The sequence below is a fragment of the Drosophila santomea genome, chromosome 2R (genome assembly GCF_016746245.2).
Source record: "Drosophila santomea strain STO CAGO 1482 chromosome 2R, Prin_Dsan_1.1, whole genome shotgun sequence".
NCBI lineage: Eukaryota > Metazoa > Arthropoda > Insecta > Diptera > Drosophilidae > Drosophila > Drosophila santomea.
This window is the reverse complement of record NC_053017.2, coordinates 16,747,168-16,769,020: the sequence shown is the minus strand read 5'-3', so window position 1 is coordinate 16,769,020 and position 21,853 is coordinate 16,747,168. Positions and strand designations below refer to the sequence as shown.

The following is a 21,853-nucleotide window of genomic DNA, read 5'->3' as shown; positions in this document are numbered from 1 at the left end:
TTCCTACGTGGAGCTTGCCCTCCACTGAAGGTGCCACTGCCTGACCCCCAAAATATCCAGCATAATCACTGGCACCAATGAAGCGGAACTCAACGGCTTTGTGATGCCCTATGCCAACTGGAAATCTGATTACCTCCAACGTAATTTACCAATAATACTTATGTATATTCCATCCATTACACAAGCAGAGCCACTTTATCACTGGGAATATGCGATTCATTTGCATCATGATTACCGTAACAAAATGTTATCAATGACTCGTACACTCATTGAACTCGCTGAACACAACTCACTAATTTATCACAATCATCCTAATTATTTATCTGCCTGATGGGAAAAGTGGCTGTCTAGTCATTATTGACGTATCGACACATTAACACAAACATGGAGTAGATTAGATTAGCTTCGTTTTTATGGTTTTCGATTACGTTGTGAGATACATGTCTGCACGTTGGACTTCTGAGTAACTCCCAGACTTTAATAGACTAATTTCAATTGAATGCAAGTTCCAATCATCGAACGGTTTTCTTATCAAAATTGAAATTATGATCGCTGCACCCAAAAGAAATAAGTTCTCCCTTCGCTCACACAGCGAAATGAACCATTATCTTGTTACCTAAAACACCATCAATATATAATTTATATAATAATAAAATATTGAATTTATTGTAAAAATACGAAGCAAGTTCTTGCAGCCGAAACATAATACACCAACGGGCATAATATATATCTTAAACATAATGCAGTTTAAACTTAACTATCTAGAACCAACTAGTTACAATTGTACCTCCATGCTTAATCGATGGCAATGGCCAAGTGCGTAATATTTCATTTGTAATTTCAAGTCAGGTCCAATTCACAAGTTCGACGAGGAGTCGGCCGCGGTCTCGGCCACGTTGTCAGGGCTTCCAGCGGCGGATACAACGCCCTTGGATAGGTGGGTGGAGGTGGTGCTGCTGCTGTTCCGCTCACGACGCGTACGCATCAGAAGGTCAATGAGATCGAGGAGCAGGTCGTCACCGGGGCTGCACTGCACCATCAGCTGTTCCACGAAGGCCAGTCGCTCGGCATCGGAGCGCGGGCCGCTTTTGAGAATTTCGGGTACCTGGGCCAGCAGCCCGTTGCGGCAACTGTTGCTGATCTTCGACTTGGCGCATACGTACTCCAGCACAGAGTTCGGGTTCAGGCGGTCGCACACCACCGACGACAGATTCTCCCGCACAGCGTGATCGAGGAAGTCCTTGGAGTGGTTCTCCGACAGGGTCTCCAGCACGTTTGTCTTGAGTTTTTCGTTTGCTCCCATTTGGGCGGACAGAAACTTGGACAATGTGCCGGCGCTCTTCAGCGGATTCTTGTCAAAGTAGCGCTGCAAAACCGACTCCAGCGGCAATTGCTCCACCACCAGATCCAGGGCGGCCTCTGGATCAATGATGGCTAGATCCTGACCAGCTGGCTCTGGTTCAGACTCGACTTCCATCGCCTTAACGGGCTCTTCACTCATGCTGATGTTGTGCGCATTTCCTGTGTCGTTCCACTTTAAGCTGGTGAAGGCATCCTCCTCGGGAGCTTCGCCAGTGGACTTGTCCAGGCTCTTGTCCGTCGTCGCTGTTCTGGCCGTCTGCTCGCTGGCGAAACGTTCTATCTCTATTATGCTATCCAACCGACCGCGTCTTCTCAGCGCCTGGCGCATCTCGGTGGTCTGGGCCACCTTGTCCATGAGCAGGCAGCGCTTGGTTTTCAAGCTGCTGCGCGTCTCCTCAACATCCCGTAGATACTCCTTGGTGACGGACACCGGTGGGTCGTGGAAGCTAACCCGCTTTCGCTTTAGGGCCGGCGAGTCGAGAGTAACATCATCGAGACTTTCGCATCGCAGCTTGCGCTTCAGGATGCTCACCGAAGGACTGGCCGATGGGGATGGCAGTCGTTTGGAAAACACCAGCAGATCCTTGGAGGGAGGTGCTTGAATCGGCGTGGATGTCTGATCCGTGCCCGTCAGCTCGTTGAGTTCGCTGGTGGGCGTGGACACCTGCTCGGCGCGATCCTGGACACGGGCCGGCGTCACTTGGTGGACCAGGCGCGATGTAGACATGCACGCATACGGCGAACCGGATGCAGCGTCCAGCTTCTTGTTGCGGATCATGTTGATCAGCTGAGCACCGCGTCCAGTCAGATGTCCCGTGGGCTTGGGCCGCAGAGTTGGACTCGAGGAGTTGTTCGTCTGCTTGCGATCAGGTGGCGAACTCTGCGAAAAGGAGAATAAAACATTGTTATCAAGTGGAAATCAGTTTACAGATTCTAATGCGATCGAATTTTCTTACCAAGTTGCATATTCGTGTGCCGGATTTCTTTGGCGACGTCTCCCCGGCAGCCACAGCTGCCGCTGAGGGGGCAGGATCGCCGCTAGCTCCCGGCAGCTGGGTAGAGGGTACAGCTTCCAAGGGCACATCAGGCGGAGTCAGTTGAGTGGTTGTTTCGGGAACAGGGTCGGGTTTCTTAACCGGTTCTATCTGAGGTTCTGGCTCTGGCTCAGCTGCGACTTCCGGGAAGAGATCCTCGCTCTGCGCAATTACCACAACGGGGGTGGGTTTTGCAACCTTTGCCTGCTTACCGGCAGCTGCAAGAATTCAAGTGTTGGGATTAACATCCTAAGCCCACCTGTCACTTGTTGCGCTTACCTGCTGTAGATTGTACGACCGGAGGCGGTGGCAATTTCTTTGGCGATCTGAGTTGGCGTTCAGGTGCCGCCTGTTCCGTGTCTTTTTGAGCAGCCCGTGTTCGCGTCTGACGCTTTGGCGGCTCCTCGGCAAGAGTTGCGGCCCTGGCAGCGGCCTCCTCATCTTTTTGAGCCTGGGACTTACGTCCAGGTTTCTTTCGGATTGGTGTAATTACCTCAACTCTCACTGGTTCCTTCTCAGATTCCTCGCTTGGCGTTATGTCGATCACCTCATCGTTGTCATCCTTGCCGGTTAAGGCCAGTTCACCCTGTTTGCTCTTTGCGATAACCACCTTCTTGGGAGTCCAGGGCTTTATGGATGCGGAGTCCTGGGACTGCGACATATCATTGTACAGCGCTGGAATGTCCGACTTCTCAGCGAAGCGCTCCTTTTGACGATCCGTCAGCTTTTCGGGGTTTAGACTCCACACTGAAGGTATGATCACGAAGAGGTCGTCTCCCTTAAAGAGTTCCTTGAGCTGATTTGCCATAGTCTTCATGGGCAGCTTGCGAAACTTTTCTTGAATACCCCGCTTCCACTCCTCCAAGAAGCCTCCTTCGCACTTCAACTTATTCCAGCACTGGATGCCAGAGGACAAGGTTGGTTTCAATGAATCGAACACTACCATGAGTTCGTTTTGGCGCAACTCCACCACCAGGTTGCGGAGGGTGTTTAAACAGGCTTCGAGGGTCTTTTGGGAGGAGGGCTGCTCGAAGATGGTTTGTAGTAGGCCAAAGACGTCCTTATACAATGGTGCATCTTTACAGAGTCCAAGCTTGATTACGGAGCTCACATAAGCATCGAAGAGCTCAGCAAAGTGCGGTTCGTCTTTGCTCTTAAGGAGGTCTGTAAGTGTGGCTTTCAGGTCCGTCAAGAACTTCCTTCTGCCCGGTGCGTTTTGTCCTGCGTTTACCAGTTGGCGCCACTGATCGCAAAATGAGACATCGAAGGAGTTGCTGGCACGTCGCCCAGCAAAGGCAGCCAGTGTCTGAAGTGGCCATAAAAGCCAAGTGTCCAAAAGGGAAGCGTTGTGTGCCACGCGGTATTCCAGCGCATTGTTTCGCAGATAGTTGGACAACGCCTGCGACACCTGTCGCCACACCTGTAGCTTGACTGCGAATCCCTCAAAGTCCTCTTCGTCGTTGTTCTGCATCAGAAACTCGGCGAAAGAGCCCAGCATCCGAAACTCGTTCTGATTGCTCGCCTCAATACGGTCGACTGCGAAAATGCAAGCGATACTTCGCTGCAGAATGGCTGCTGGAACTTCTGTCTTGGATTTCAGGACCAGTTTCAAGTAGGCCTCCAGAACATCAAGCTGGTCGCTTCCAGCCACACGCTCCATTGCCAAGTTATCAGCGGCTATGGTATTGAACAGAGCTCGTACAACTCGGCCTCCAGAGTTATCTTCGGACTGCAGGATTTTCTCGATTTCACTGCAGCACGCCACATTGAAGGGAGCAACTGCCAGCCGAAACATGGCGAGGCACAGATTGCGGACTAGCAGCTGCAACAGGAGCTGTTCTGCTTCGGTGGCATCGTTCTCGCTAAGTAACTTCAATCCAGAAACAGCGGCGCCCAACAATGGCTTCCAGTGCTGCTGCAGCACCTCTCCACTCATCAGAGGCGAGGGTTGCACCAAGGTCTCCAAGCGTAGCTCTCTGAACAGACGCTGCAGCGGTTCACTGGGCTCCACGCCCCAAAGGGACACAAGACAGGGCAGGGCCAACTCCCGGGCCGTCTGGTAGTTGTGGGCCAGACCCGTGGGCAGATTTCGTGGACCTCCGCCCAACATAAAAGCCAGAAAGTGCTCGACGGCGCTGTCGAAAGACTTTGGTACCTCCTGGTCCAGGCTGGTGAGCAGATACCACCACACTCGCAACTTGATGCCACTCACGTGGGAGGATCGCGATTGTGATGTGCGCAGGGGGATCAGCAGCAATCGAAGCCTCTTCACGGATGTCAGTTCGTCGTAGGCGGCAAAGATCTTGATGAGCACGCGCCAGCAAAGAAATGCCTCCGAACGAACACCATTATCCGGGTTACGAAAGCCCAACTCAACCAGAGCCAAGAATTTGTTGATATATACACAGCCCCGGAGCAGATCCTCGTCCATGATCTGCACCAGCAGCGTCCATATCTTGTGCCAGTTGGAGTTCTTAGCATCGCGCATCTCCCCAATGATAGTGGTGTATTTGTTGACGAACTCAGTGCGGATCTGGGGCCAGCACCTGGCCGAGTGGATAACGGACACGTCGAGAGCCACCAATGCCTCCGCCAGGGCTGCCACGGCACAGTCCTGGATCTTGCGGTCCGCATCGAACATAAGCGGCAGGATGTCACCCAGCCAGAACTCCACCAGCTCGTCGTCCGTGAAGGAAGTGGCTATCAGACCGGAACTCTTGCAGCTGCTCGCCAACAGGTCGATCATCTGGTGGGGAACATGGAAATGGAGGGGGGCTCTAGTAAGATACATACATGGCTCTGCAATTGGGTGGCCTACTTACGTTGCAATAATGCTGACGGCGGCCAGCGGCGAGCACCTCTTTCGCGGAGAGCTGCACCGTGCGGTAGGACTGCCCCGCCTCCGCGCCGAAGTCTATATCCATGGCTTGTACGCGGGATAATATGCTCTTTTATTTATATTACGTTCTTCCGCCTGCGACCGCCACAAGTAATTTTCCCGCAGTTTAAAGACTGTTGAAGAAAAAAGCGCGCGAACTGCCGTGGCTAGAGATGGCAAAAGCAGGGCGATGTGTTATCGATAACTTATCGGCGACTGCAGGTTTAATACCAAAAAAATACAAAAGAGACAGATTCAGAGTTGCCAGACTTCTGCAGCACCGGAAGTTGCACAAAATTCAAATTTAAAATCCCGCCAAAATCACAAAGAGCTTGCTTTACTAAAATCTTTTCTCCCATTTCAACAAGTGGAATAAAGCTATTTATTTAACGTAAAATTCAGAATGTATCAACAGGTAACTTCCCTTTTGTATAATATTATCCCAAAACTAAAAAGCAGATCTCAAGTTTCGCCCTCCGAAACCAGTTTGCACCGTTTTAGGTTTCTCATTTCATAAGATCATTGAAACTAGATTCCCTAAATTTGATAATGGATTTTTAAACCCAAAACTCTGCTTACTCTTTAATTACGTATTCCAAGGTAATTCGAGAAGATACTTAGAATCATCCATTATCGACGCCTCTTATGTTTTATATTCTTTTTAAACTGACGCGTATGAAAAACACTAACTCAATTAATTTTAAACATTTTTCTTTGTCAATTTTATTAGGAAATAATTGTTACACACAGAAATGAATATAATAATTGTCATTTCCCCCATTACTGCTCGGGACACGTTCTGTTCCTAATTAATTAGCTGAACACAATTTTGCGGCTGTGAACCGTCGAAAGCTTCGCCGGAAAAAGGGAAAGTAAAAAACTGATAATTAAACTTGGTTTAGCAACAGCTATTACACATAATATATATATATATATTTGTCAATAGGTTATACATAAGGTATGCGTGTAATTGGTGCGCATAGTTATACTTGAATAATTAATAAAAATAATACACGTATTAAATATATATAAAAGACAACTAAAATGACCAAAAGGGGCTATTACACATGTATCGTATATGCATATATAATATATATGAATATAAATAGTGAAAAATAGTCAAAAACATTTTACATATACATATAGGGTCATACATACATACAGCATACATATAAGTATATATAGATTAGTATAAATTATTATTATTATGTAGATTTCTTTAAATGCGATTCGATTTTCTTTCGATTTTTTAGGTCTAACTTAGGTCGGTAATTGTTAATTGTTAGAGATTTACATGCGACTACCCAGCTTAGATGTTGTTATCCGATTTATGTTTAGGTTTTTGTTTCCTCAATTAGTTTAGATTAATTGTAATATTAGTTACGCTTCGATTTGCACACATTTAGTTTAATTAGGACTAATTCTAGGAAAACACTTGCAACAATTTGTTGGAAATTCGTTACACGTTTGGGGGCCGTTGTTTCGATTCTTTGTGGTTTATTGGTTTGTTTCTCGATCCGTTCTGGTTCTATCAAAATACTTTATCCTTTGAGCAACTTAGACTAAAGAAGGTTTTCGTTATGCACTTATTATCGTTTACTCGTTTCTTTGAGACCCCTGAACGGAGCGTTTAAAACGACCGTTGCAGGTTTGTATTTTGTAATGCGTGCGCTTCTGTGCGATTTTACTGTGTTTTTGTTTAGAACTTTAGTTTAGTTTATCATTATTTATCGTGTGTCATGCGACATTCATCTGGTTACCATCTCCCAACAACTGTTTTCGTTTTCTATCTACAAAAGGAATCTGTTCTATGTCCAATTTCCGAGTTCCTCGACTGGTTCCTCTGGCGGATGACGGATGGTGGGGGGATGGAGGGAATGTATTTTCTGCGGGGTTCATGCTGGGCGGGTTGGGCGTTCAGTTCGAGGGGGCGTGGCACATGCAATGACTTGCTTAAAGCTTGTATACGCTGATGTGATTGAATGTCCTGCGGTTGGAAAAAGGAAAAGGGCACACGACGTGCGAAAGAAGGAACGGGGAAGAAGTGACGTGGGTCAGCTAATTTCCGGCAGGGGCTACAGTTGCGTCTCACATAAATACATAGATATCCGGATCGATTGATCGCCGTATTATGGTTCTGTTATTATGTACATCGCCTGGGTAGCTTGCACTAGTAAATTGATATATGCGAATATATAGAATACATGTGTAGCAAGGAAGTGTCCGCATTTGCAGGCACAATGCCGAAGGATAATATAGATATATAAATGTATATATATAAATATATATATAAGGAAGCGGAAAGGGACGAAAGCAAATCGATGCCGCTGTGTTACATTGATTATGCGATTAATATATGGCATATGGTACGAGTACGAGTACGAGTATATAATCGAGTATATGAGAGCTAGTAGTAGAAGAAGGACCTCGCATCCCGAAGGCAGCTAGCCTCCATAGACTGGATGATGATCGTGACGATGCAGGAAACGGGGTTGGGGTGGGGGGATGTGGGGCATTCGACACCGAACATCGAATCCCCCTTGTTGTACTACCAGTGCATCATGCGCAGCTGATCGAGGATGCGTTGCTTGAAGAAGGTGCCCAGCATGCCGAAGACCGTAGACACGGCGGCCACGCCCATCATGACCTGCATGATGCAATGGATGCCAGACAGTTCCTCCTCCGACTGCTGTCGATGACGATGCCGCGCCCTGTGGTGGCGCCGACCACCATTCTCCTGCAGTCGCTGTAGCCGCTCCAAGTCCTCGTCAAACTGTGGCACAATGGCCAGATTGATGACCTCCGTCTTGGAGAGCAGCTGCTCGTTGGCTATAGTGTGCGCCTCGGTGGCTCCCTTGCTGGTGGCCTCGTTGTGCTCCTTGTCCCGCTCACGCTGCTTTTCCAACTCACGCACCCGCGACCGCTCGTCCAGCATCGTGTTGTCACGGCTGAAGTCAAAGTCGTGGGTGCTGGGGATCAGCGGCGTCTGGAGCGTCCTTCCGGATGTCGGGAACTCAGCCAGGTTCACCTTGGCTAGGAACTGATGTCCGGAAGCGGGACTGCGGGACGTGGCCTCCGGCATTGGAGGCGGAGGCTGTTGCGTTGGCAATTGGTCGCGCACTCGCGTCTCCTGGAATTGGTTCTTCTTGATCCCGAGAACCTCGGACAGCGGCCTGTTGATCATCGGCAGAAGCGAGTCGGAGGTGGGCCGAATTATAAAGGACCCTCCTGGCTGGACATTATCTGGAGGCTCCAAGATCTCTGGCTGCAGTGGCTTAGGCGTGCTGGCCACTGGTGGCGACTTTCCAGCACTCGCGTCACTTTTACTATCCTCGGCATCCTCGCTGTCCGTGTAGACAGAGTCCTCCGCCGAGGAGGAGTCTTCGGTTTTGGGCTTTGGCTCCTTGGCCGGCTGACCGGAAAACTTGTGCGTCAGGTTGCGAATGGGCTCGTACTTGGAGCTCTCCGAGTCTCCGCGGTAGAGCAGCGCCACCTTGCCATCGGGCGTCAGAACAGGTGTAATCTTGGGGTGGGGCGACGGAAAGCGATGACTGCTCTCGGGGTCCGGTGACAGGGCATCGAAGTCGGTGAGCGCCGGCTTCTTTTGCTGCTGCTGTTGCGCATCCTTGTCCGGACTTTGGTCCTTGTCCGTCTGCTGGTACACAATGCTCACCTTGCCCAGCGGCGTTGAGATGATTTTGATGGCATCGTTGCCGTTCTTGCGGTGATACGGACCGTTTTTGCGCTGTTGCTGCTGGGAGCCAAAGAAGCCGCGCCCCTGGTTCTCCCCCGTGTCGGCGAACTCGTCATCGACGCCGTCATCGCCGTCCTCGCCATCCTCGTCATCGTTGGCAAAGTGGCCGCTGCTCTCGCGCAGATCTATCGCAGTGCTCGGCACGGCCACCGCAACTGCCGCTTCTGGAGCCGCCTGGGCTTCTGTGAGCAGCTTCTTGCGGATATTCTCCAGCTGAGTCTCCCGAAAGCTGTTGCTCGGCCGGAATCGCGATCGGAATCCGCCAAAGCCACTGCCCTCTTCGTTGAGGAAATGCTCCTCATCGGGCCTGGGTCTAACCGTTCTTGGCCGCTCCATGGCGATACGCTCGTCATCCTCGTCGTAACCCATGTCTTCCTCTTCATCTGGCACACTTACCAGACCCTTGGGATCGGGTAGCTGCTCTGGATCCTCCTCATCATCCTCCTCATCTGCATAATCATCATCGAGACCATCATCATCGTCATCATCGATGGTGTCGTCGTAGAGATCGGACTGCATGCCGTCCGTGGGGTAATCATCACTCTCCTCCCTCAACTCCTCCGTTGTCTCCCCCGCGTCAGCACTCTCCTCCACTTCATCCTTCGTCCCCCTAACATCCGTGCTATCCCTATTGCTATGGCTAAGACTATCGTTACTATTACTACTACTATAAGTTAGATTTAAACCTGTTCCTAAACTAACATCTAAGCTGCTATTGCTCCGTTCGAGCAATTGGGTAGTCGCATCTTTCAGTCAGTAGCATTTCTTGGTGCATCCGCACTTGCGCACGATGTCCAAGTTCTTGATGTACTTGCGGTTGTTGCTGCACACCATGCGCACCTGTCGGCAAAACGGGTAGATTGATTAGTTTTGGAACTCAGGCCATATGTTCTATGCAGATTCACTCACCTTGCGCCGTCTCACAATTTTGGCCGCGCAGCACTGGTTGCCGCAGCCGCCCACGCACTTGGCGTACTTCAACGGCTGCCTCGAGCGACAGTCGTTCTCCGTGTAGTACTCGCGCACCTGCTCCTTGCGACAGGTGGACGCCGCTGTGGGTGGAAAGAGTCAACGGAACGCAATTAGTCGGTGGGTTAAGGCAGTGGCTGCAACGTGAGTTGCGCTCGGATAATTAGAACTAACAAAGTGCACAGTGTCGCCACCCCCCCAAAAACCCCATGATGTGTTCCTTTGATGGATGAGAGCGTGAATAGCGAATGTCATGAATATGCGTGTGGGTATATGTGTCAATAATTAAAGCTTGCTGGTGTAGGATTAATATTTAGCATGTGCCACCATTTGATTAACGTTTAAGCGTTCTTCGCTGTTTAATTTTGAATTTTAAGCCCACAATAAGACGTTCCTTTTTAAAAAATTAAGTTGAATATCCATTAACTTTTACTACATATTCTTAACCAAAAAAAAAATAGCGGTGCACTTTACTGATTGCATCGCAACACCTGTTTTATAGTCAACTACTTATATGTTTTAAGTGCCCCGCTACACTCAGCATTAAGTCATATTTTTTATGGTTAGTAGTAAATGGTGTACACCCGGGTGTGAGTTGTGAGTAGCAAAAGCATGATAGATGTATGTACCGGTGACTGTTGGGGGCTCAGTGCTGCCCTCACCTTGATCGCAGTAGCGGCCGCGCTGGCCGTGCTTGCACTTGCACTGGTAGCCGTCCCTGGTATTGGAATTCGGCACGCAGCGACTGCCGCGACGGCATTTGTTCTCCAGGCAAGGATCCACCGGCTCCTGAAAAAGGGGAAATATTAGTTAGCTGAATTCCTTACAAAGGGTAACTAAGGGGCAACCCACCTCTTTGATGTGCGGTGTCTCGTCCATGAAATCCTGCTCGTCGTCTTCCTCCTCTTGCTGCTCTCCTTCGAGCAGGGCACATCCTGGTGTGATCTTTTGCTGGCGCTGGGCATTGCCAAAGTCCACCAGCTTGTGGTTGATCCACACCTCCTTCATGCAGCCCTTGAAGCTGGTAAGGTTGCGGATCTGCCAGTTCTTGTATGCCTGCTGTGCTGGATCCACGGGTAGACCGCCCAGGAACATGGGCGTTGTGAGTTTCAGGTAGTCATTGGAGCCCTCGTTGATGATGGAGCGGGCCAAACCGCGATCCACGCGCAGCGTGAAATTCTTCTTAATGGCCAGAAGCTCGACGGCATGGTACTTTCCATCGGCCACCATCTCAAAACTGTACATCGTGGACACAGGATGATTACCCACATCGTAGCTAACCCGAATACGTCCATTAAACAGCTCCACAGCGAGGTGAGCATCCTGGCCGTCGTACATGAGAATTCCATTCTGCTCTGCGCTGCTGAAGACTATCGTCACGTTCGCCTCCGGACGTGTACGCAGTGGCTCCAGTTCCACAAACGAGTTGTTGTGCACGAAGCTGATGCTGGTGAGGTATTCGCACCACTTTCCAGTGTATCCCGGATGACACCTGCATAGATAGTCGCTGCCCTGAGCGTTCGGTTGGAAGCAGACACCGTGCTTGCACTCGTGGTTTTGGCAAGGCGACGTCTGTGGATACATCATCGAGATCATGTTGTGGCCTTCGCAGTACTTGCCCGTATAGTCGTCTGGACAGCGGCATTGGTAGTCGTTGATGCCGTCCACGCACGTTCCGCCATTCTGGCACATGTGGTTCTGGCAGTCGTCAATATTGTCCGTGCAGTTGGTACCATGGAAACCAGCCTTACAGTCGCAGCTGTAGTGGGTGAAATGGTCCATGCACTTGGCTCCATTCGCGCAGGGATTGAACTCCGGACTGCAGAACTGGATTTTGGTGTCGCAGAACTCGCCACTGAATCCCGGCTGGCATTCACATTTGTACGACTCCACTCCGTCGATGCAGGTGGCATTGTTCTGGCACTTGATCTCGCCCAGGCAGTCGTCGATATTCGTCTCGCAGCGGGCACCTGTGTAGCCCGGAGCGCACTGGCAGCTAAAGCGACCCTCCTCCAGCACCGTGCAGGTGGCATTGTTGCGGCACGGATTTCCGTAGCAGGCATCGATCATAAACTCGCAGTGCTTGCCATGATATCCCGGCTGGCAGAGGCACTGGTACTCCCGCTGAGGAAGGGCCACACACTGGGCCTGATTCTGGCAGGGCTGCTCGAAGCAGGCGTTGCACTTGGCCAGAATATCATTGCGCACGCGGCCGCGGCAAACGAAGCTCGACGAGGGAGTGGACAGGATCAGTTTATCCTTCATCTGTTCCGGTTCGGCGCAACGTGCAATTCCCGGCTCCACATAGTCCAGCTTGATCCAGTCGGAGAACCACTTCAGGCCGCAGTCACAGTACAAGGGATTGCTGCCCAGCGCTCTGTACAAAAAATGAGAGTTCAATGGACTGTCCAAATTGGGTTCCTACTGTCCCTATCTACTCACATGTGGGTCAACGACTTGAGGTCCTCGAAGGAGCCTTCCGGTAGCATCGAGATGCGGTTACCGTGCAGCGAAAGCACGCGCAGGTTATTCAGGCCAGACAACGCATGCCGCTGCAGACACTGCAGCTTGTTGTATGAGATGATGCTGCAAAAGGGCAGAAAGACCGGAGAAACGTTTACAAATTGCATTAGGCCACAACACACAGTCACAAACAGGCACATGCGGCAATTGATGAAGAAATGAAAGTAATTGCAAAACGTTTTCCATTCGCAAACGGAGGAGAAACACCAGAAATAACGGCTAAGCTTTGATTGTGGATAGCGAACATCAACGAAGACAGTGGGCTCATGTTGGACAAACAGCATCCAAGATTGTCCTCTATAACACGAGCTATAGCTTAGCGATTGGGTATTATAACAGGAAAGTCCAATTCATACTGTATGAATATGTGGGTTTTGAGACTAATCTGGAACTTCAATGACTTAACGTTAGAGAACGAATTCGAATAGCAGTGATAGCTGTACACTATCCATTTTTATCCACTATTACTACAACATTCGACTAGGAACCACTGTAACTGGCGTCCCAGTCCGCGTCAACGACTAATGCTTAAGCACGAGTCACGATTTCGACTTTACGTCTCGGAATGAATTTCGTGCCTGCGCTTCCATTGCCTTGCAGAGGGGCAGACCTCGAGCCAAAGACCAGGCCAGAGACCGGTGCCATGGCCCAATCCCACACCCAATCCCCTGGCCAGGTCGACAAACGATGCAATTGGCGCAGAATTGTGTCAAGCCCTCTTATGCCTTCGATTTGCGTTGCTTTTGCTGTTATTTCGTGGTTTCCGTGCTGCGGCGGAGCAATTAAAAAGTCATTAGGCCTAGTTGCACTTACAGCGTGGACAGCTTGGTCAGATTGGCGAAGGTGTAGTTGGAGAGAATGGTGATCTGGTTGTTGCTGAGATCCCTGCGAATGGAATGCCAAGTGGCGAGTTAGCCAAACTCCTTTCGGGGTGCACAATAAAGATACTCACAGTCGGGTGAGGGAGCGCAGGTGACGGATGCGTTCGTAGTGAATCTGCTCGATCTCATTGGACTCCAGATAGAGCTCCGATGTCTCGGCGGGAATGCCGCGCGGTATCTCCTTGAGCTGGTTGCGCGAGCAGCGGACCACGGTGCCGGTGCAGGTGCAGGATGGCGGGCAGTAGCCATCGCCCAGGCAGCCCTCGCTGTTCTCGCTGCTGCACTTGAATTCCGAGTGGGGCAGGTCCTTGATCTGCACGTCACGTACCTTCGACGGGGCTCCACAACGTGCCGCTCCACCGTTCAGTGATTTTTTGCGCAGCCATTCCGCAAACCAGGCCAAATGACAATTGCAATTGAATGGATTCGATGCGAGATTCCTGCGGGAAGGGAACCAAAAAAAAAATGTGACAACATGGGCCATAAAAAACGATTACGATAACGGCGTTGATAAAGGGTTCTTATAATTCAATTTTCCCGCCCTGCCGCATGGGCGTTTGATAAATTAATTCCGTATTCATTTGGTGCCATAGTCAGCATATGTTACTCCCTCAGCTCCCTTTACCACTCCCTTGACTTTCCACTCGCCAATCCATGCCAGGCACTTTAATTATGCGGACCAGGGGCTTTAGGAGCGGAGTAAGTGAAACAATGGCGCACAAATTACATTGGCAATTCCAAAGTTGCAGCCGAGTCCAGACTAATTTAATAAGCAATTCTGCTTTGTCATGCCACCAGCTATGCCAGCTCCCTATAACATGTGCATGTGTTAGAAGGCCTACACTCGAAATAAATTATTACTAAATAAGTCACTTCGTCACTACAAATGGTATGAGTATACTAGTCTTCATTGGGAAGTTATAGCCCCACCAAGTAAGCTTTGTATCAGGACCATCTGCCACTAAAAATGAACAAATACTATTGAAAATTAAGTTTCTAGTAATATAATTGTAGAAACTAATAGTTTAACAGTCAATTTAATATTGTTCTGTAGTATGTGGTGCTTGATATTCAACTGAAACTATTTCTCCCAGTGTAGCAGAGAGTGTAGGCCGCAGGCAGCTAACTAACACTTTGGGCTCCTTTCACGCAACACCTTTGAAGGTGGCAAAGTGGGCGGGCGGTGGTTGCTGGGCGGGCCTGTGGTGGTGGGTGTCATGTGGTGCACAGCACTTAATGAATTTCATTGATGCTATTTATTAGCTACTTAAATGAATTTTACAATAATTTGCGAGCAGCCCAGCGGACCACACGGCACCTCTGCCTCTCCTACACTGCCGACTGGCTTGGGCGCTCTCCATTGAACTCGATTTTAATTAATTAAATCATCGAAGGCGCACACACATGCCAGTGTGTGTGTGTGTTCTCCCCTTTGGCTTTGTGTGCTTGGGGGATGATTTACAGGCAACAAAGGCGGAGAGCATGGGGAGCATGGGGAGCATGGGGCACATGGCCATGGCGCATGGAAAGAATGAGGAGCTAGTGGTATCTGTTATCGCAGCAGCAGTGCAGACAGAAACCCAAACATGGAGGAGCAGAAAGCCATGCTATAAATTGAAGTTCAATTGAATTATATCCAATAGTTTGCTGTGCTTTTCGGTGGCTCTGGCATGAAGAAGCAAAACTGATTTGATGGCAGCAGACGAAGCACATGGCAGACACAAGCAGACAGTGCGGCCAGAGCAGCCACATCAGACAAGAGTTCAACTGGAGAACAATCAGAACCATTAACCTCATTTTACGAGCGAGGAGCCACAGCCCCTCGCCCCTCGCCCCTCGCCATCCCATCCGCCGGCCAGGCCAATTAATGCTTAAGCCAAATCATTTATCTATTGAAGTGCATCCCGAGCACTTGGCACAGTTTTAATTGCCAAGCAGAGAATCTGCTATTCCGAGATTCCGGGATTCCGGGTATCTGGTTACTTACAGCGACGTCAGTGAGTTGAGATGCTCAAAGGAACCGGGCATAACGCATGAGATTTGATTGTCGTACAGATTGCTGCAACGGAAAGAGATTACGCAATGTCAGGTACTCGTTTGCAGGTTGTGGATACGCTAATTAGAGGGTAATCAAGTTTTTATCGGGCTTGAATGGGAAATTAAATTGTAATGCGTTTGCAGTTAAAGATTATTTTATGGTAGTGACTTTTTCTTTTATTGTTCAAGCAGGGAAGCCAATACATCGTATTTATACAACACAACGAAGGCAAAACAAAAAAACATACCAATTTAACCTCCTCCATTTCTTGCAATCCTATTACAATTTAAATGGACTTACAGCGTTTTTAGTTGGTGGAGTCCCAGGAACATTTTGTTCGAAATCTCCTTGATCTTGTTCTCGCCCAGCTGCAGCTCCTGGATGTGGGATGCACCCTCGAAGGCGTTGGGCTCGATGCCGGTCAGCTGGTTGCGCTTCAGCTCCAGCTTCACCAAGTGCGGCAGGCGGCCAAAGAGGCCATCGGAACTGATGCGTCCCAGTTCGTTGTCGTTGAGCAAACTGCCAAATGAAATAATATATATCGAGTTAGGGCGAACGAGCGGCGGCGATGGCGGTGGCGGTGGCAGAGCAGGATTCAGGGACATGGAATCCGGAAGTGGACTTACAGCTCAGTTGTGTGCAGGGGAATGTCGCGCGGAATCTCCTTCAGGCCCCGGCCCGTGCAGTCGACGGTGGTGCCCTCGCAGTGGCACATTGCCGGACAGTCGGAGTCCATGCGGCACTCGCCGGACAGCTTCATCCGCAATTCATCCCAGGAGCCTGCGGAATGCGGAAGTGGGGAATCAGAGGGGGTTCGCTTCAGTTGGCTGGTTAAGTACAAGGACACTAGCAGCAGTCTTACATTTGAATTTCTCCTCGCGCAGCGATTCAATCCGACGACGATGCATCCGCTTCGGTGACTCGCAGCGGGCTCCACTCGTCTCTATGGGATTTTTGTGCAAATAGTCGGCCAGCCAGCGCAGATTGCAGTCGCAGATGAAAGGATTCTTGGCCAGATGTCTGTGTACGGGTGTGTTTGCAAGTGTGTGCGTGCCCAAATGGAAAGAAAGTAAGCAAAGAAAGTAGCATTGAGCATTCGACTGAATGGCTGAAATGGTTATGCGGCAGGACTTCTGAGGCGGGTTGGGCATTGGGGCACCAAGACGTTGCCTGGGCAACCGAAGGGAAGATGGGCGATGGGCGATGGGCGATGGGCTACCGTGGAGGCTTGAGACGTCTTAAAAGTGCACCAGCCTTGTGGCTACGACATTTCCGTTGTTGTTCTCCCTCGCTCGCTCCCGTTGTTGTTCTGCAACTATTTAAAAGCGATTCCCGCAGACAGGGTTGCCAAACGCTTGTGGACTGCGCAAATACTCGTAGTAAATGTTTTTAGTATTTCAATTGAGTTAGGAAGGCAGTTCCCCGAAGAATAGGCTCACTTGTTAGCTAGTCGCAACTCAATCGATTTTATTGGCAACTATTTAAAATGCTTTTTATGCGTTCTGGGATAGAGCAGCTAGTGGCCCATAAGAGTTGCATTCTCTTACCAATCAACTCTCAAACTTTATATTTTTTTCACTATATAGCACGGATACGCTATCCTAACCATTCATGTGGCCACAATTAACGTTTGCTCTTAATTTGATGATCTTTTAAATATTGAAAGGGAAACATATGCAGCAATTCGGTATGCCAATTTATTAACACGATCATTAGCATATCAACGCTGCGTAGGAGCGAAAGATCTCTTAAGTATCCAGTGAAATATGCGTGAGCAACTAACCGGAAAGCCGACAACCCTGGCAAATACTTAACCCACTCATGCATACAAATCCCTCTGGCAGCCGCACTTATAGCACCCCCTGCCCAAAACCCATCTTTCAGACCCCGTGGCCCATCCAAGATTCTGTTTTTCTGTTTCTGTTTTTCCATTTTTTCTTTGCAGCTCCATAGCCGAGCGTACATTTATCGATGCCAAACGGAGAATTCTTCTCGGAGCCTTCGTCTTTTGTTCGCTGGAAAGGCCGAAAGTCTTCACGGTTCACAGAGAAGGGGATGGATGCCGGATAGTAGGTGCTTGGTGCTGGGTGCTTGGCGCTGGGTGCTTGGTGCTGGGTACTGGGATGATGTGTCAGGGGGCGGGAGCAGCTTCTTGTTTGCTGCTAAACAAATGTCAACGCGAACTCTGAAGCGGACTCAAGACGGGAGAGGGCGAGGGAGGGAGGCGAGGTACAGTCAAAGGCAACTACTAAATGCACTTCAGAGGTTTAACACCAAAGTGCCTGCTCCATTCAAGATGGGATCCCGACATGGGCCTGTTCCCCACTCGAGTGCTGCGTTGGTGGGCGTTAAGGAGGCGGCGTTCAGCGGGCGTCGAGAGGTCGAGGATTGGAGGAGTGAAGGAGTGAGGGAATGGGACTCCATGTACTTACACCGTTTTGATGCTCTTCATGGCGTCGAATGTGCCATTAGCCAGCGACTGGATGTTGTTGTCGTACAGGGAGAGCAGGCTCAAACTGTGCAGGTCGCGGAAGGCATCCTTGCGTATGCACGAGATCTCGTTGGCGTTCAGCAGCAGCAGCTGCAGCGAACCGAGTCCTTTGAACACGCCCGAGGGTAAATCCTTTATTTTATTGCCGTACAGCACGCTGATGGGATGATGCCACGATGCCATGATGCCATGATGCCATGATGCCGCGCGATGGTACAATAGCCAGGTTGACGATGGGTGGAGCCGACATGGAAAAGAACACAAATAGAACACACGACGAATGTTAACAAAGCTCGAAAAAAGTGAAGAAAAAAAGCTTAAAGAAACACACAAGCCCCGCCAGGAGGTGGCACAAAAAATTACAAAAAAATACAAAATCACTCTGCGGGCAAAGACAAAGTGGTTAAGTTCTTGTTGTCGCTGTCATTCTTTTTTGTTGATATGTATGGGGATGTGTATGTTGATGTTGCTGTTGCGGGCGGCAACTGGTTCCCTTAGCCCCGATCAAAAAGTCAGTCGTGACACGCAAAACTTCTGGTTGAAAAGTAAAGCCAAAGCTTAAAAAAAAGGTTACATTTAACTCTTAAAATTCATTTAAATAAACTAATACTACATTCGCACAACTAAGTCTCTTCAATCTGTACCCCATGTTTCAAGTTACTTCTAGACGCAGTAAATATAGTGCTTTTAAAAGGAAAACTTTTTTTTCGATTTAACTGACACAGAAAGTAACATACTCTCCCTTGCAGAAGTTCTAATTGGGACAAGCACAAGTCCAAACGTAATTAAAAATGCAGAAAATAAAACCCCTTTAATGTGGCTGCCATTAATTAAGTCCGTGTCACGTTCTCAGCTCCATCACACACGTGCCCGTCGACGAGGAGAACGAGGAGGTGGAGCAGGAGAAGCAGGAGGAGCAGGAGCTGGGTGTCCACACGGGCAAAGGTAAGCCGATGCCCGATGCCTTGCGGTGCAAGCTGGCAGGAACGCTAAGCGTGGGCCGATTAGCTTGCTTCTGGCCTGGCCCAGAGGCACCTCTTAGCCCATTCCCCTCATTGAAGGTGGTTCAGGTGAGTGAAGTCGAGTGCGGGAGCAGCCGCAGGGCAGCTCAAGTGAGTGCACATTTTGTATTGCAAAGGCTACTTGTTGCACTGCAGCCAGTGCAGTAAAGTGGCAACAACACCTCCACCAGCGGGTATTATCTACTTACAGAGTGGTTAACTGCTTTAGGCCGCTTAGTGCATCGTGGGCAATCCGGGAGATGTTGTTGTTGGACAGATCGATGCGTCGCAGTCGTCGAAAGCTGGAGAACGATTTTGGCGGCAGTTCCGTAATGAAGTTCTGCTCGAGGCGGCTGCAGAAAATCAGAGAAATATCAGAGGGTTAGTTATGCAAAGTCAGAGGGAAGCAGAGAGCAAAGATGCACCACTTACAGCTCGGTGGTGTCGTCGGGCAAGGTGACGGGCACACTGGTCAGACTCTTCTCACGGCAATCGACGATCCCGTCAGCGCAGCGACATGGGTGCGGACAGCTGTTCTCCGCCCCGCATTCCATCGGTGCGTGCTCCGTCAGACCTGATGGACAAACAATATGGTTGGGGTTGGGAGATTGGGATAAGTACTTGGCGAATTTAGTCTTGCTCCGGTTCGAGCTCCGGTAGCTGGGAAAACGAGCATCCGATTTGGATCTGGCTTGCTTTACAACCAGCAGTATTGTAATTATCAATGCTACTGCACAGCCGCTCCACCTCCTCTTGCTCCATTGGGGGGGATGAAGAAGGGGCTGAAGCAGCTGGGGAAATGGGTTTTGGGGAGGTGCAACTCTAACCAGCCGCTGGTCATAAATGTTTACCCACATAATTCCATAGCATTTCATACAAAACGAAAGTCAAACAAGCACGGAATTATAGTTCACTCTAGGGGGAATGTGAAACTGCAGATACACTTTACTCAAGATCAGCACCATCGTGACCTACCGTTGGCTAAACTTTTAATTATGATCCTATTTTTAATAAGGTCAAACTGAGAAATTAATATTGGGTAGCAAATATAATATTACGTTAAACAACAAACATAAAAACGTGAATCGTAGAGCTCAATCTATTAATTAATCTGCCTATCCTAGGGAAAATTCCCCGAAATATCGTTTATCACAAAGCGTCAGCAATGCGATCCCCCAGAGTTCCCATCATTATGGGCACTAGAGTATTATCCAACTTGACACGGGTCATCCAGGGATATATCATCTCATCTGCATACTCATATCGATTACAGGCTCCTCAGAAAAACCAACCACAACGCAAAACAATGCGATATACCCTAACCATTCAGCAGAATTGGTTGAGCCAAGAAACTCGTTTCATGGCTGCATCGTTTTGGGGCGCATTTTCCGCTTCATTGAGCGCTTCACGCTCAGTCTTTGGCTTTGCTTTTCGTTTTGGCCACTTCCCATTTCCATTCCCATTCACTTGGCCCGCAGCTTCATCTCCATCTCGTGCTCAAGTCTTAAGCCTTCGCATCCGAGCATCTGCATCGGCATCTTTCAGTAAGAGGAGAAGCCAAAAAATACAAACACCAGGCAATGATTTCGACGGCGTTAAACGTTTTGGCAAACACACGACCTCGCGGAAGACGCAAGCGGGGGATATGGATGAAGCCCAATGGATGAAGCCACCAAAGCACCAAGTGGTTCTTGCCAGATATTGAGCTACTCATGGTGGTGATGGTGGTGGTGGTGCGGGCTGATTCGTGGGCGTTCGTGGCAGTGGGGGTGTGCCCATATGACTGCTTATGATTTATGCCCGCAATGCTTTGTTTTCCTCGCTTTCGCATAAAATACTAATTAATTTCGACTTCGAATGATGGGTGAGGGGGTGGTGAGCTGCAGAGCTATCGAGGGGAGGAGCGGCCAAATGTTGCCCATTTTTGGTAGCATTCAGGGAGTGGAAGCTGCCACAACATGTTGCACAAAGCACCGGGCCATTGGCCATTACATACCCGAGCATTTGAACTCCTGGTCGTGCAGGTCCGCCACGTTTTGGCCCTTCAGCTGCGACGGCGACTGGCAGCGGGTGTAGGGCGCCAGGCGGGTGGCACTGCGGAGGAACCGGGACAGCCAGGACAGATGGCAGTCGCAGGCGAACGGATTGTCCGACAGCCGGAGTGCCCGCAGACGTCCCAGTCCGCCGAAGATGTTGTGCGGCAGCGAAGTCAGGTTGTTGTTGTTCAGCGTGCTGCAAAATACAAGTGAAGAGGAGGAGATGGTCAGTTTGCAGCAGATGATCCCAACAGGCCTTATCAGCCAACTATATCTATTGGCTAGTTATGGTTATGGCGGCAAGGGTTAGGCCTGGCCAAAAGAGCACAAATCGGGTGCCGATCAAAATTTAATTAAAATGCCTAGCAATATCGAGTTTCCTGGCCTCTCTCTATCCTCTAAAAGCCACTAATTTGAAAAGCTCTCATAATAGAAAGTTTAGGCCACTTGCGAATTGGTTTCAAATTCACTTTGTCTATTGGTCATATTAAATTTGGTTTCATAAAAGAGTACTTCGTGTAGCAAATGAATTATTCATCAAAATTGGTTTGTTATGATTGGGTTTTACATCGATTACTGTTTTATTTGTAAACAAATTAAAGTAAGTCGAACACCGATTTGCAAGTTATCTACCAAAACTGTTCAGCTTTGGCTTAGCCACTTGCCATTTATCAATTTGGTGCTCTCGCTCCCTTCTAATCACTTGATATATGAGCACCATTTCGGCTGCGATTGGCTTATCTGGCCACAAAGCTAAACCATTTATTATGTAATTTAGGCAGAGCATTAACTGATTGATTTTTAATTCATTCACTAATTCCCATTTGATTGATTAACAAAAGGCACTAAATCATTGATTAATTACTTGGCCGCAATGGCACGAAGC

General features: G+C 49.2%; 2 protein-coding genes across 5 annotated transcripts in view; both read right to left on the bottom strand.

The window, feature by feature from the left end:
• Positions 1-635: 635 nt before the first annotated feature.
• On the bottom strand, positions 636-5,447 carry LOC120447201 (telomere-associated protein RIF1). Its single transcript, XM_039628693.1, has 4 exons — positions 5,219-5,447; positions 2,676-5,142; positions 2,319-2,614; positions 636-2,242 (listed from the first exon to the last, which is right to left on the bottom strand). The coding sequence occupies exons 1-4, from the start codon at positions 5,318-5,320 to the stop codon at positions 857-859; spliced, it is 4,251 nt and encodes a 1,416-aa protein (XP_039484627.1). The 5' UTR covers positions 5,321-5,447; the 3' UTR covers positions 636-856.
• Positions 5,448-5,972: 525 nt separating this feature from the next.
• Positions 5,973-21,853, bottom strand: part of LOC120444341 (protein slit) — a 55,709-nt gene continuing 39,828 nt past the window's right edge. For 2 of the 4 annotated variants that reach the window (XM_039623911.2, XM_039623913.2), the window contains 15 exons: positions 20,928-21,163; positions 19,364-19,505; positions 19,141-19,284; positions 17,872-18,087; positions 16,302-16,459; positions 16,066-16,219; positions 15,740-15,958; positions 15,389-15,460; positions 13,473-13,841; positions 13,334-13,405; positions 12,440-12,583; positions 10,850-12,374; positions 10,627-10,786; positions 9,938-10,080; positions 5,973-9,868 (listed from right to left, as the gene is read on the bottom strand). In XM_039623911.2, the coding sequence (XP_039479845.1) occupies positions 9,782-9,868; positions 9,938-10,080; positions 10,627-10,786; positions 10,850-12,374; positions 12,440-12,583; positions 13,334-13,405; positions 13,473-13,841; positions 15,389-15,460; positions 15,740-15,958; positions 16,066-16,219; positions 16,302-16,459; positions 17,872-18,087; positions 19,141-19,284; positions 19,364-19,505; positions 20,928-21,163 (3,841 nt within the window). In that variant the 3' untranslated portion in view covers positions 5,973-9,781. The remainder of the gene's footprint in view (positions 9,869-9,937; positions 10,081-10,626; positions 10,787-10,849; positions 12,375-12,439; positions 12,584-13,333; positions 13,406-13,472; positions 13,842-15,388; positions 15,461-15,739; positions 15,959-16,065; positions 16,220-16,301; positions 16,460-17,871; positions 18,088-19,140; positions 19,285-19,363; positions 19,506-20,927; positions 21,164-21,853) is intronic. The other 2 variants (XM_039623912.2, XM_039623914.2) reach the window with 1 other exon arrangement.

Excerpts from the sequence above, each read along its gene's own strand:
- LOC120447201 (XM_039628693.1), bottom strand. The coding sequence starts at position 5,320 with ATGGATATAGACTTCGGCGCGGAGGCGGGGCAGTCCTACCGCACGGTG. Across the intron at positions 5,143-5,218 it reads GCCGTCAGCATTATTGCAAC|ATGATCGACCTGTTGGCGAG; the intron begins GTAAGTAGGCCA and ends GTTCCCCACCAG. Across the intron at positions 2,615-2,675 it reads GGTCGTACAATCTACAGCAG|CTGCCGGTAAGCAGGCAAAG; the intron begins GTAAGCGCAACA and ends GAATTCTTGCAG.